Source organism: Mucor mucedo (assembly GCF_025094135.1).
Source record: "Mucor mucedo strain NRRL 3635 chromosome Unknown EV154scaffold_135, whole genome shotgun sequence".
Taxonomy (NCBI): Eukaryota; Fungi; Mucoromycota; class Mucoromycetes; order Mucorales; family Mucoraceae; genus Mucor; species Mucor mucedo.
Window position 1 is genome coordinate 37,967 of NW_026252419.1, and position 12,947 is coordinate 50,913.

At 35.5% G+C, this 12,947-nt stretch overlaps 4 protein-coding genes across 4 annotated transcripts; 1 reads left to right on the plus strand and 3 right to left on the minus strand.

Moving 5' to 3' along the window:
* Window positions 1-405: 405 nt before the first annotated feature.
* EV154DRAFT_524937 (uncharacterized protein) lies at window positions 406-2,805 on the minus strand. The gene is made up of 6 exons (XM_051603227.1): window positions 2,263-2,805; window positions 2,029-2,154; window positions 1,850-1,949; window positions 1,519-1,737; window positions 479-1,442; window positions 406-448 (listed from the first exon to the last, which is right to left on the minus strand). Exons 1-5 carry the CDS (start codon window positions 2,717-2,719, stop codon window positions 599-601), a joined length of 1,746 nt encoding a protein of 581 aa, XP_051452770.1. The 5' UTR covers window positions 2,720-2,805; the 3' UTR covers window positions 406-448; window positions 479-598.
* A 4,269-nt stretch (window positions 2,806-7,074) lies between these two features.
* EV154DRAFT_472025 (uncharacterized protein) lies at window positions 7,075-10,009 on the plus strand. The gene is made up of 6 exons (XM_051597894.1): window positions 7,075-7,424; window positions 7,494-7,820; window positions 7,891-8,472; window positions 8,544-8,605; window positions 8,682-9,193; window positions 9,278-10,009. Exons 1-6 carry the CDS (start codon window positions 7,139-7,141, stop codon window positions 9,957-9,959), a joined length of 2,451 nt encoding a protein of 816 aa, XP_051452771.1. The 5' UTR covers window positions 7,075-7,138; the 3' UTR covers window positions 9,960-10,009.
* A 46-nt stretch (window positions 10,010-10,055) lies between these two features.
* EV154DRAFT_540186 (PIN domain-like protein) lies at window positions 10,056-12,199 on the minus strand (the record flags this gene model as incomplete). Its single annotated transcript, XM_051604403.1, has 8 exons — window positions 10,056-10,127; window positions 10,202-10,316; window positions 10,373-10,608; window positions 10,657-11,037; window positions 11,111-11,377; window positions 11,520-11,644; window positions 11,720-11,958; window positions 12,024-12,199. 8 exons carry the CDS (start codon window positions 12,197-12,199, stop codon window positions 10,056-10,058), a joined length of 1,611 nt encoding a protein of 536 aa, XP_051452772.1.
* A 77-nt stretch (window positions 12,200-12,276) lies between these two features.
* Window positions 12,277-12,558, minus strand: EV154DRAFT_429249 (uncharacterized protein; the record flags this gene model as incomplete). The annotated part of the gene is made up of 1 exon (XM_051596459.1): window positions 12,277-12,558. A coding segment is annotated over one exon (282 nt), but the record flags the coding sequence as incomplete, so codon positions are not given.
* Between the last annotated feature and the right edge of the window lie 389 nt (window positions 12,559-12,947).

Below are 12,947 nucleotides of genomic sequence, written 5' to 3' on the forward strand. Positions count from 1 at the left end.
ATCACATGGTCATGGCCAGTGCGTAAGTTGTTTACTACTACTACTACTACTACTACTACACACACACACAAAATTAAACTTTTTTTTTTTTTTTGCGTCTGCCCTAAGTGTCATTAGTGTCTACATACGTAGTGTGCTTATTTTGCATGTATTCACTTGTGCCAACAGTGTATCGTATGGTAGGTGCTACATTTCTCAGTATGAGTTTAATCACAAGCAATTTCTATTCACTGGTGGTGGGACTTTTCTTTTTGGATGCCACTATGCCTCCTTTTTACCCAATGGCTTATGCTCTTGTGATTGTCAGTGTGACCACTTTTAGTTTAGCACCATCCACTACCACTCCAATAGACCGTGATCTCGAACGTAACCCTCTTCTTCATGATCCGCAATTAAAATAGTAACTTTTATTTTACTAAAAAAAAATATTTTCTTTTGTTGTTGTTGTTGTTGTTGATGTTGTTGATGTTGTTGTTGTTGTTGTTGTTGTTGTTGTTGTTGTTGTTGTTGTTGTTGTTGTAGAGATATATATATAAAAAAACCAATATCTAAAATCCCTCCTTCCCTTCCCATTGTCTCTATTTGTTATATACTGTCTTTAGTAAGGCTTGACAGTCCAATCGGTCTTCCTTGCTTCCAAATTCTTTCTAAAGACGCGTCTCTTCTTTGATTTGATCTTTGACACGTAATCATGAAGATCGTTGATGGTCCAAGAGGTAGCATCACTGACAGCAGCACCATAGGTGGGTGGTGACATATTACCACGAAGCGAACGGTGTGGTTTGTCTGCCGATTGTGTGTACCAGGCGTCAGGTGAATCTGCCATGACACGTTCAATCACGACTCTTCTTGTGTCCTTTGTTTCCTCCATCTCGTCCACTTCCTCCGACTGCTTCTTTTTCTTCTTGTCCTTGGGTGTTTTCTTCACCTGTGTTGTATCCTTGATGGCCTTCTTGGGCATCACCACAGGAGGTGGTTGAATATCCAGTTCTTTTACAACAGGTGGCGACGATGGTGTTGGTGGTGTTGGTATCTTATCGGATGATGTACTAAGGGATGCTACATTTTGTTGGTAGAAGAGCATGTAAGCATTCTCCTTGAGTACTTCGTTCAATGTAGTGGGTTGCACGGATTCGTCGTCCATACAGTACCATAACCCGTTGGTATTCTTCACAAAGGCGTAGTAATGACCAGAGCTACAACCATATCCGTAATGCACAAGCACTGCATAAAGGGAGTAGCTTGTGTTACTGTTGGTCTCTAACTTGTCTTTACTCATGCAAGGTGCCAAATCCAAGGTCTCCGAAAACTCGACGTGCTTGCTGATTTTACGCATATTACCTGTATGTAAATCAAAGGCAAAACGCTTTAAATGCACTGTGAGCATGAGAGGGGCCTCATTCACTGTCATTTGTTTGCCTGCCTTTACTGTTTGCTTACAACTATTAAAAAAAAAGGGGGTGAGTACTTTTGTTTCTATCAGTCATTTTTTTTTTAAATATTTAATTAATCACTTACGTGTCGCACTTATAGCCATCGATTTGATCCACCTTGATAAAATTATTTAAGGTATCTTCAAGTGTGTTGGCATTGTTGTTGAGGTCGACACTCAAGTCTAAACACGCTTCGTAATTGTTGGAAGTTGCGTTACAATTGTAACATTTTAACTGTGAGCGAAGTTTACCACCAAACACTTGATGAATAAGTGTGGTTTCCTCCACTTTGGGAGGTAATTTGCTAGAAAATATAAAAAAAAAAATAAAAAAATAAAAAAAAAATCGAGAGCATATGTGAGTGGCTTAGCTTTTTTTCATTACTGCACATATAATATATATATTTTTTTCTTTACCCTAAACCAGCGATAGAACCTTTTTGGAAGGCAGATAATAAAAGAATATAAAATTCATGTGCGTCTTCTTGACGACCCAATCGTAAAGTCTTTGAAATGGCTATTATGTAAAAAAAAAAAAAAAAAAATTAATATTTTTCTCTCTCTCTCTTTCTCTCTGTAAGAAAACAATCACTTACTGCGTAAATTACTAGTAAAGTAACTAGGAAGAATAGCTGCGTTTTTGGTAAAGCTCTTTGGGTCTTTAAAGCAACGCATGATATGAATTTCCATGGCACATAAAGCACAATAACCGTCCGAGCGACCTACACAATTTTTTTTTTTTTTTTTTGGGTTAAATAATTGTATCACCTTAATTATCGATTTTTTTTTTTTTTTGTTACTTTTTCAAAAGTTGTAGTTTGATACTTTACAATTATTTGTGTGTTCTCCTTTTAAGAGATATTGAGCCAAGGGTGGTGTATAAGTAAGGCATTGGAGCACTGAATTTAAGAAACATGTGTTGTGTCCATTAATAAAGCCGGGACCAACGGAACGTTTAAATTTCCAACTAGGATAAAGTCGGGACTTGTCAAATAAAGGTCCTTTGATACTGTGGTTGATAGGCACCTCTTTTACAACTCGGTTCTTTTTACCGTGATTATGTCGTTGAGGTTGTTGTTGTTGACGGTGGTGCTGTGGTTGCAAGCGATGCTTTTGATGCTGCTGCTGCTGCTTTTGATGCTGCTGCTGCTTGTTATTATATCCTCCTCCTCCTCCTTGGCGGTTGAAGGAGCGGTCATTGTTATTGTTTCGGTTGTAAGGCTTGCCTTGTTGGCTGTTGTTGTTGTTATTATTATTAAAGCGACCGTGAAGTTGAAACTTAGCCATAGTAATAGAGTGCTTTGTGCTTTTTCTTAAAAAAAAAAAAATAAAAAAAAAAGAATACGGAAAAACAAAAAAAAAATTGTAGCCAAAAAAAAAAAAAAAAAAAAAAATCTTATAGTATGAGAAAAACGAGTCACACCGTGTGTGAAACACTTGGCCCACCCCCCTTCTGCCCCAGACTGTGCCCAAAGAACTTGATTCACATTGTAAACGAATGAGCATCAACACTTGTTTTGGTTTAAAAGAAGGTTAAAAAATGTCAACATACTATAATAATTATTTTTAGCGTTTACTGCGGAGATTCTGTAATAGATTTATGAAAATAGGGTCTGTCAAGGCAGAAAGAAAAAGTAAAACGCCACAAAAACGCCACAAAGTATGTCAAAAGTAACTATAGACAGTAAAAGTATTAAGGCAGCACTTCTACTGGTTGACATTAAGAAAAAGAGGGCAATGACTATTATATAACACTTGTGACATTGAGCACAAGGCTTAAGGTAGTCAACTCAAGTTACTGCTAAAAAGAAGAGTGACCATATTAAGATGAGGTCAATTATATCGGAGGACAAGCAAAGGGATTTATATTTCTTTGCTGGTAAAAAAAAAAGCAAGATAACGCTATCGTTACTTACAAAATAATGTGGGACCCCCACCCCTTTTTTTTTTTAGCATTTTGGTCTCGTTTATTGCTTCAGACACAAAACAAGACAGTATTGTTTAACTTCCTGGTTACTATCGAGATAAGAAAGCAGCAACATTTCGACACTCATAATGTTGTAACAATGGCTGAAAAGTCCTAAAAATAACAGACACAAGAGGAACAATGTGAGTTCCATATCACATACATTCTCCAAGTCATTGGTATTATGCTTTTCACTATCGTTGTCTTTACACTGAATATACAGATCTGTCAAACGTCACTGCTGGTTCTTTGCCTGATTTGTAAGTTGGTCGTATTTTCTCGTCATACGTTTTATTAAGATTCAATTCTTTTCAACGATTCCTCAGAGGTAGTAGTTACTATTTTATTCTGGTCATGCTTGTAAAGAAATTTCTTTAAAATGGCTGAGGGAAGGAAAATAGAGGGTGGCGGGGGGTTTTTTTTTTGCCCCGCACCCCAAAAGCGGTGCGGGGCAAAAAGGGTGTAATCTCGAGGGTGTAATTTTCGGTGAAATATTTCCCCGCGAGGGTGTAAAAATAGGAAAAGGGGCCATAGTATGTCATTGCTTTCCTTGTTTTTATTTTATGATTAATCAAGTGTACCTGTGACAGGAGTAACATTCCTGTAAAAGATATTGATTTTTTTTTTTTTTTGGTCGTGTTCAGTTACTACTTGATTGGATTTACTTGTCAAATGCTGGACAAAATAAGATTTCTCTCCTAGAAATTCCAAAGATTTATAACTAGAGTTATATGTACTTATTTATAATGTTACTGGTTTATAAAACCAGTTCTCCAGTAATGCTAATTCAACTTACGCAGGAAATTAATTGAAATAGTATGGGATGAAGGAGTCTTGTTTATCTTTAAAACTTCCCTTTTGCCTTCAAATTATGACACAGTGTATTGACTTAACCCGACGCATTAAATCTCCATTTTGCTCGCTGAAAGATGCTTGGTATTGTAGGTTCCGTAGGCACGCCTTACCATCTTACTGTTATTGCTAAAAATTACCATAAAGTACGGGCGCTTTTTTTCGATTTTTAATAAGGTTGTATGGCAGCTTATTACATTGAATCATGGCTCAAAACATTTCTTTCTTGTTCAATAAGTTTTTCGCTGTCAATGACTAAACCATTTAAAGCTTTGGGTAGACTCCTATATAATGAGGAAAATTTAAGGTAAAAGTCGCAGTGTATTTGTTGTTGTTCTTTTATAAGCGTGTACCCGCTTTTTTTTATATATATATATAAGAAACAGCTATTTTATTTTTACATGTTTATGGATTTAGTAAGCCATATTATTACTTTATACTCACCATAAAATAAAATGTATTGTCCTGTGAATAAGCTCCTAAAATATCAATGTAACATGAATTATAGATTTATTGTGCTTTTTTTTTTTCAGGTTCAACCCCGCCATAACAAAAGAATATTCCTGTGAAAAGCTAGTTTATATTTTATACATTGTCCTGATTTAGACATACTAATGCATTAAAAACCCGTGTTTATTTTGCTATTATATCAGCTCCTGCTCATTATTTAAAGTAAGTCTTTTTTTCCTTTATTTATTATTCGTTTTTATTATGAACATGAACTATAAATCTCGCAAAGCCAATCTCATCAGACAATACGCCTTATTTTATGAAAGTAAGTTTGTTTCTTCTGAACGATGTCAACATAGCACTGATATTTTTTTTTTTTTTTTTTTGACAGACCTTCCTGAGTAGCAAGCTCCACCCGAAAACCTATTTAAACGAAATAATTTTTTATTTCTCCGGGCGGACAGAAGAGGTGAACATCACCAAATTCTATCTGTGAAAATCTATTCTCGAGGACAACTGTAGTAATCCGCATAATTTTTTAGTAAAAACCACCAAAAGTCGATACTAAATCAATCTCATTCATCAATCATCCTATACATTTATCGTATTCATCTACAAGCACTATTTTAATGCTGTGTAACGAATCCGTCAAACTAAATTCATAATCCGATTTCTCTTATTAGACAAAGATGCAAACTGATAGTTAGAATATAGAACCCTCTCCATCTTTAAATCCACTTCGACGCTTAATGAATTTTTAGAAACAGTCTCAAAGTACTTTGTTTGATTTGATCTTAATTTCTATTCCAAACTTAAATCGCAACAATGTCCGTATTTAAAAAAAATAAAAACCGGCGGTTATAAATTCTTGGTGTAATGAATGACTTTTTCATGTAAATTCAATCTAATAGGTAGCTTGATTAAAAATATTAAAAAGGTACAAGAGTACGTTTATAAATTCCTTTAAACATTTATATATATATATTGTTGCAGCCAATAATAATATGGCTTGTTGTTACACACGAGCGAGTTTTTGCATTAAAATGTATTTTAATCAATGTCAATTCTAGAGTGATAAAACGAACAATTTTTTGAAAAGACATTGTTCACTTCAGTTAAAATAATAGGATTAGCTCCAATGATTGTGGAACTAGGGGTTATTTATCTTTTTAAGCTCTCTCTCTCTCTTGTTCCGGATAACAACATGAAGCTGTTATTTAAGATATGTAGCTTTCTTTACTAGCTTGAACTCTTTAAACACTTCTTGGATTTCTACTACAAACGCCTCTTTCGAGTTTTTTTCTCTTCTAGTTTTTTATATATATAGAAAAAAAGGGTTCCAGATGTTACAAGTAGTCTATCAATGCAAAAATATAATTTTATTAGGAATTAAGTCTATAAGAATCTCATCTAGTAGTATAAATAATTTGATTGTGACAAAGACAGCCCCATTTAAACATTTGTGAGGGGACAGCTAACAAATAACATCTGGAGCTTAATAACACTGCCTAATTTTTTTTATTATTATTATTATTATTAGCATGTGTTCTGTCGAGAAGGAATTTATACACAATGGGTTAAGTGATAATCATTGGTTACACATCCTTATCATTGATACAGAAATAAAAAAAATAATAAAAAAGAGTTAACAGGGCGGGCTCAGAGAGTGTATCACAATTTTTTGTTTTGTGATTATTGTTTACTTTAGTTTAACAACAATCCTTGTGTTCACGTTCAGCCGTCAATGAAGGTTCTCGAAAAAAAAAAGGTTGCATCTAAAATCCGGACAAACAACATGTTTAGAAAACTATTTTTTTTTTTTTGTCACGGGAGTCAGGGCGTTTAAACCTATCTTTTATGTCTCTACTTAATTCATGAAAAGAGAGAACCTCATTTAATTGAATAAAGAGCGAAAATATATAAATTTTAAAAACGGAGGTTAGTTAGACTCGACAAAGAGAAAAAAAAACACTGGGTCATTCTTTTTTATACAAAAAGAGTTAACCCGTTGCAAAAGAAACAATAATAGCTAATGAAAAAAAAAAAAAAAAAAAAAAAAAAAAAAAAGTTGGTTGGCAGGTAACAGGATGTGTAACATTTATAAAAAAAAAACGGTACCGAATTCTCTATTACTTGTTGTGCAATTTCCCAAACTATTTACATCAGGCTACCTTCTAAAAGAGAACAGTATTATGCATTTGTATTGTTTGTTTTCTTTTTTCGAGTACAATAACAACATACAAAAAAAAAAGGGAATATTCTTCTATCAAACAGCGTTGTAAACTTGTTTCAATTGGGATAAACAAGTAAACAGACGTTAGAACCTTTTATAAATATTTCCCTTCATTTCCCCCCCTCTTTTAAAAAATGAAATATCTATTTCTCTCTCTCTCTTTTCCTTTATAAAAAAATTAAAGAAAATCTTCCATTGTAACAGAATGGATCACAAATATCATAGGCTGGATGTAGATCCTGCCCATCGAAAATCTTATTCATCTATTGCCCCTTCTTCGGAACTTGACACGCGTACAACATCTTGGTTAAGAGCCAAATGTGATAAACTATTGGGGTCTGATAAACTTGTATTTTTTCATGAAAAACAAAGAGCTTACAAAGCACGTCAAAAGCCAGGTGTCGTTCAAATCTTTTTAAGTTCCATCATTCTTTTCTTCATCGCCTTATTCAGTATTCGCGCTTTACTATCCTGTGGCATGTTTCAAACAGGTACAATTAAAATTACAGTATGTTGAATCGATATATTAATTTCCTTCCCTTTTTAATCAACCAAAAAAGATAGCGTAATTCTTTTATCCTCCTCTTCTAATGACATTGTTGATCTACTCAAGGAACTTCCTTCTTCAGAATCTATCCGCGAATTATTTTATCATTATGCTTCCAACTCCCATCTTGCTGCCAGTCCCAATGACCATGATCTGGCTAAATGGACCCGCAACAAGTTCACCGAGTTCGGTCTCAAGAACGCTTCCATTGATACTTACTATCCCTTTATCAATTACCCTATTGAACGTAAGCTGGCTATTGTCTCGGGTCCCCAAGATTTATTGTACAAGGCTTCCTTAAGAGAAACAAACGAAAGAGACAGCAGTCCTACTTTCCACGGTAAAAAAAAAGATATTTACGAAAACTACATGTATAAATAAATCTAATGAAAAAAAAAAAAACCTTATAGCTTACTCTGCTGATGGTAATGTCACTGGACCTATTGTTTATGTAAATTACGGTCGTATCGAGGACTTTGTTTTACTTGTCAAGAACGAGATTGAATTGAAGGGCTCAATCTGTTTAATTCGTCATGGAGTGATTCCCAGCAGTATCAAGGTACAAAATGCCGAGACCTTTGGATGTATCGGAGCCCTTGTGTATACAGACCCTCAAGTGGATGACAAGACATCCACTGTGGTTCATCGTGACTCTGTCCAATACGGATTTATTCATCCGGGCGATCCTTTCACACCCGGTTATGCTGCTACATTTAATGCTACACGTAATGAAACCGCTACCAACTTGCCCAAAATTCCTTCGTTGCCGATCTCTTGGAACGATGCACTTCCTTTACTTCGTGCCACCCAAGATCTGGGATTTATTGAACCTACCTGGGTTGGACAAGGTGTGGATGAAGTACGGTATTTTACAGGACCTAGTATTGCGTTGTGCAATATGGTGAATGTCAATGATTTTCAAATGAAGCCTATTTGGAACGTACTGGCACATATTCCAGGTCACGAAGAACATAACAAGGCAATCATCATTGGTAAGAGAGAGAATATATATATAAATACACATCATGTGAGTCGTAGCATTTATTTATTTATTGCTATTTAGGTAACCATAGAGACGCGTGGGATCACGGAGCTGCCGACCCATCTTCTGGATCTGCTGTTCTGGTAAAAGAAAGAAGAGATTTTTTTTTTTTCTGTCTAAGCTTACTAAAAAAAAAAAACGCTTTATAAAAATCCTTAGTTAGAGCTTGCTAGAGTTTTCGGTATTCTTTTGGAAAAGGGTTGGAAGCCTCGTCGTTCAATTATTTTGGCCTCTTGGGATGCCAATGAATACGGTAATGTTGGTTCCACTGAATGGGTTGAAGAACATATGCATTGGTTAGATAAAGAAGCGGTTGCTTATTTGAACGTGGATCATGCTGTGACTGGATCTCATTTCTCTGCCCAGGCCTCGCCTTTATTGAACCGATTAATTGTAGATGTAACGTCCATGGTGATTGACCCCAAGACCAGTAAATCCGTGTATGAATCCTGGTTGGATCAATATATTAGTAACTCATTAAAGAAGGGCAACAAAAAAAAAGAAGAGGACGATGATGATGATGAGGAAGCGTTTATTGAGCCTTTAATTCAACCTATCGGATATACCCCAGGATTGGATTCTGTTGCCTTTTTTGAACATGCCGGTATCTCTAGTTTATCCATGTCGTTTGATGGAGATGAATATGATGTGTCACATAGTGCATTCGATAGGTAAACCTTAAAAAAATTAATGGTGATTTTTTTTTTTTTTTTTTTTTTGAAAATATTCACATATTTTTTATTATTATTATTTAGTATTGCGTGGATGGAAGAATTTGGAGATCCCACATTTGAATATCATCAAACGATGGTCAAGATTTGGGGCTTAATTGCTATGCGTTTATCAAGTGATACACTTCTTCCTTTATACCCTATTGATTATGCATTGACCATGAAACATTATTTGGACCAACTCACATGTGACAAACCAAACAAGGAAACGGGAATTTTAAAGAAGGGTCACAACAATAAGGAAACCAACAAGACATTGGAACATGAATTGCCTAAATTAAGTACTGCGCTTCATAATTTATACAAATCTAGTATTCAATTCAATACAAAGATGCAAGGTCTCGATCGGTTAGTGACGGAGAACAAGAAGGGAGCCAGAAGAAGAGCTGCGAAAGAAATTAGTGTAGCCAATGAACGCTTAATTCGATTGGAAAGAGCGTTTGTGCAAAATCACGGGTTATTGGTAGACCGACCTTGGTATCGACATGCTTTATTTGCGCCTTCTGCTAAAACGGGTTTGATCCAAGCATTTCCTAGTATTGTTGAATCTAGAGAGCTTAAGGATTTAAAGGTAGTGGCTGAGATGGAAAAGACATTGGCTGGTATCTTGGAAAATGCACAAAGTATTCTCACCAAGGGAAAAGCAAAAAATCGTCATCATTCTAATCATCTGGAGGAGGATAACGATGTCACATTTGATGGTTAAAAAGAAGAAAATAAAAAAATAAAAAGCGCTTTTATTATTGTTATTATTATTATTCTTTTTAGCTTTTATTTACAATGATTACAGTTTATAATTTTTTTATCTTCTTCCTCTCTTGGATCCTCCTCCTCTCTTTGATGTTTCCTTTGCACCTCTTTTCTTTGTATCAGGCTAGTTATAAAAATTCAGTAAACAAAATAAAATCACGCCTTATACAAATAAAAATAAAAATAAAAATAGTGTACCTTTTTGGCAGTGGATGTAGAAGGCATCACCTTGAAAAAATCTTGTACTCTTGTTTGTGTAGCTTGCTTTAATTTTGCTCCAAGCTTTTCACATCCCTTTCTGATACGATCCTCACTATAAAAATGATATAAGTCGTGTGTATCATCTCTCTCTTTTTTCTTTTAACTTACGCAAAACCCTTTTCGTTGACCATGTATTGCACACAAGCTTCTACATCAGGCTCGGTCCAGCTGAGCTCGATGTCTGCTCCAGGAGTCACATCAGGAGCGACAAAGAGAGCACGAGCCTCAGCATAATTCCAGTCCTCAGGTATACCTTCCTTTTGCTTAGAGGTTAAATGTTTAATTGCCTCATCAATGGACTTGTGCTCATTGATTAGTTTGTAAGCACCTTGGGGACCAATGCCCTTGATAGAAGCAGTATAATCACAACCCATCAAGATACAAAGATCAACGAATTGAGCCATGGTGAAACCCAAACCTTCCAAAGCCTTTTGCAAGTTGACTTCATCAATGGGGAGTTTACGTGCTTCAGAGTAAGTCATGTGACGTAATAAAACGGGCGTACCAAAGGTCAAGGTATCCATATCCTCTGATGCAGCACCAAATACTTTACCGGCCTTTGCTAATTCAGCACATTGAGCTTCTGCTTCACATGGAGCTTCAACATAAGGGATTCCCATTGTTCTTAGGAGTTTTTTGCATTCTTCGTTGTGCTCTCTTGTGACTTTGACAGTTCTTCGGTTGTATTTGTTGACATCCTCTGAAGTACCAACCTCGTTTGCCTCGTCCATTTTTTCCTGTGCTTCTTCTTTACGCGCTTTTCTTTTAGCCAACTATAAATATATATAAAATAAAAAGAAGAGAGGATCAATAAGACAGCCGTACTTCAAAAAAAAAAGGACATACTTCGCCTGATTTTAAGGTGGGTGGTTTTCCGTCAAATACATAGACTGGTTTGATACCGTTGTCAACCATACGTACTGTACGATAAAACATGCCCATTAAGTGACTGGTAGTTTCGCCTTGGTCGTTTGTCAAAAGTTGACCGTCTTGTTGACGCACGGCAATCATAAATTGATAGATACACATGGAAGCGTCAATAGCCACTTTACGACCAAAATAACTCTTAATTTCGTGACTCTTAATGGCATCAGGAGCATGCTCAGCAATGAGCTTTGTTAAACCTGTAATTCCCATTTTTTTTTGTTTTTGAGTAAAAAAGAGTAAGAAAAAAAAAAATTATTTTTATTTTGGGCAGTGTATAGATTACGTGACGGTCTGACGGAGACCTAAAAAAAAAAAATTATATCTTTACTTTAGGAGGCAAAATCAAACGTTGGTTTCGTCTCCAAAATTCTATTAAAGAACTTGCTGTTTTCATTGGCGTATCCTCTTGTAAAAAGTGACCAGCATCAGGAAAGATACTTAATTGAAATTTTCCTAAAATCAAGGATGCCGTGAGTTTCTTATTTCTGCCCCCTTTGGGTTCCCTCTTAGAGGGGTTATTTTTTTTACCTTGCATTTGACCAATGATGAGAGGTTTGTCTAATCTATCTGTACCTGCTAGTATAAGTAACTTTGCAGTACCTGAATTCAAAAACTTTTCACTTAATCCCCCAAACCATTCTGACCAATACGGTTGTGTCTTGATCAAATCGGTGATCCACTTTAATTTGCCTCCCTCCACCGGTTGTAATAATGCAGGAATTGAAAGTCGCGCAGACTCTACATTATGCACTGTGTCGGACTGTACGCTTTTTTTTTGTTAGAAAAAGTCAATATCAATGCACTTTTTTCTTTTTTTGTCTCTGTGTAATACCTCCATAAGATGCCTTGTTCATAGGAATTGAACGTTACTGGTCTAGAGCTTAAAATTTTCGTCATGGAAGATAATGCATCCATTGCAGAACCTTCAACCACATCTAACACACTGACACCAATTATATTCTTGAAAATTCGTTTATGAGCTACATTGACAACCACTGATCCACCCATACTATATGTATTTTTAAAGCATGGTGATATTTTTTTAAAAGGCGGGGACTTAAATTATAGATTGGCATTTATAGTATTTACCTGTGACCAACAAGAATGATATCTTGGGTTTCTTTGACAGTTGCTTGAATGATATGGATTAAATCGTCCGAAAGACACTCTAATGAGAAATCGGTATTGTTCTCAGTGTTTGTTGCGCCATGACCTCGACAATCAACCGCCATCACGCCACATTGTCCATTGGACAATTCCTTGATATATTTTGCTGTGAATCCAAATGTCAAGGCTGAAGATCCCGCACCATGATGCATGATAAATAGTGGTCCATTTTCCTTGATTGGGTTTGTCTTGTAAATACGAAAGATGTGTGATAATTCAAGTTAAAGATATATATAATGCATTTTTAAATGAGGGTTAAATGTCATATATGAGGAAAATATATAAAAAAAGGATATATCAGAGGTATCTGGAATAGCAATATCAAGACTTTGATCGAAATAATCTTGCCATGAATAAGGACTGTATTTCTTTAACTTTTGTTGTGAGGCAGCACCTGTTCTCTTTTCGTTGTTGCTTCAATGGAATGACCCATCTCGTTAATAATAACCAAAAAGGAAAGCGCATAAAAATACAACAAGCTTACCTTGTTCCGCCTTCTTCGCTGACACTACCAAGAGGAGGTAACATGCTCTTTTTAAACAATTCTTTCTCTAATGAAGACATTGGGAAGGAAAAAATAAAAAGATAA

Excerpts from the sequence above, each read along its gene's own strand:
- EV154DRAFT_524937 (XM_051603227.1), bottom strand. The coding sequence starts at position 2,719 with ATGGCTAAGTTTCAACTTCACGGTCGCTTTAATAATAATAACAACAAC. Across the intron at positions 1,738-1,849 it reads GGTTCTATCGCTGGTTTAGG|CAAATTACCTCCCAAAGTGG; the intron begins GTAAAGAAAAAA and ends TATATTTTCTAG. Across the intron at positions 1,443-1,518 it reads GATGGCTATAAGTGCGACAC|TTGTAAGCAAACAGTAAAGG; the intron begins GTAAGTGATTAA and ends TTTTTTTAATAG.
- EV154DRAFT_472025 (XM_051597894.1), top strand. The coding sequence starts at position 7,139 with ATGGATCACAAATATCATAGGCTGGATGTAGATCCTGCCCATCGAAAA. Across the intron at positions 7,821-7,890 it reads CAGCAGTCCTACTTTCCACG|CTTACTCTGCTGATGGTAAT; the intron begins GTAAAAAAAAAG and ends AAAACCTTATAG. Across the intron at positions 8,606-8,681 it reads CTTCTGGATCTGCTGTTCTG|TTAGAGCTTGCTAGAGTTTT; the intron begins GTAAAAGAAAGA and ends AAAAATCCTTAG.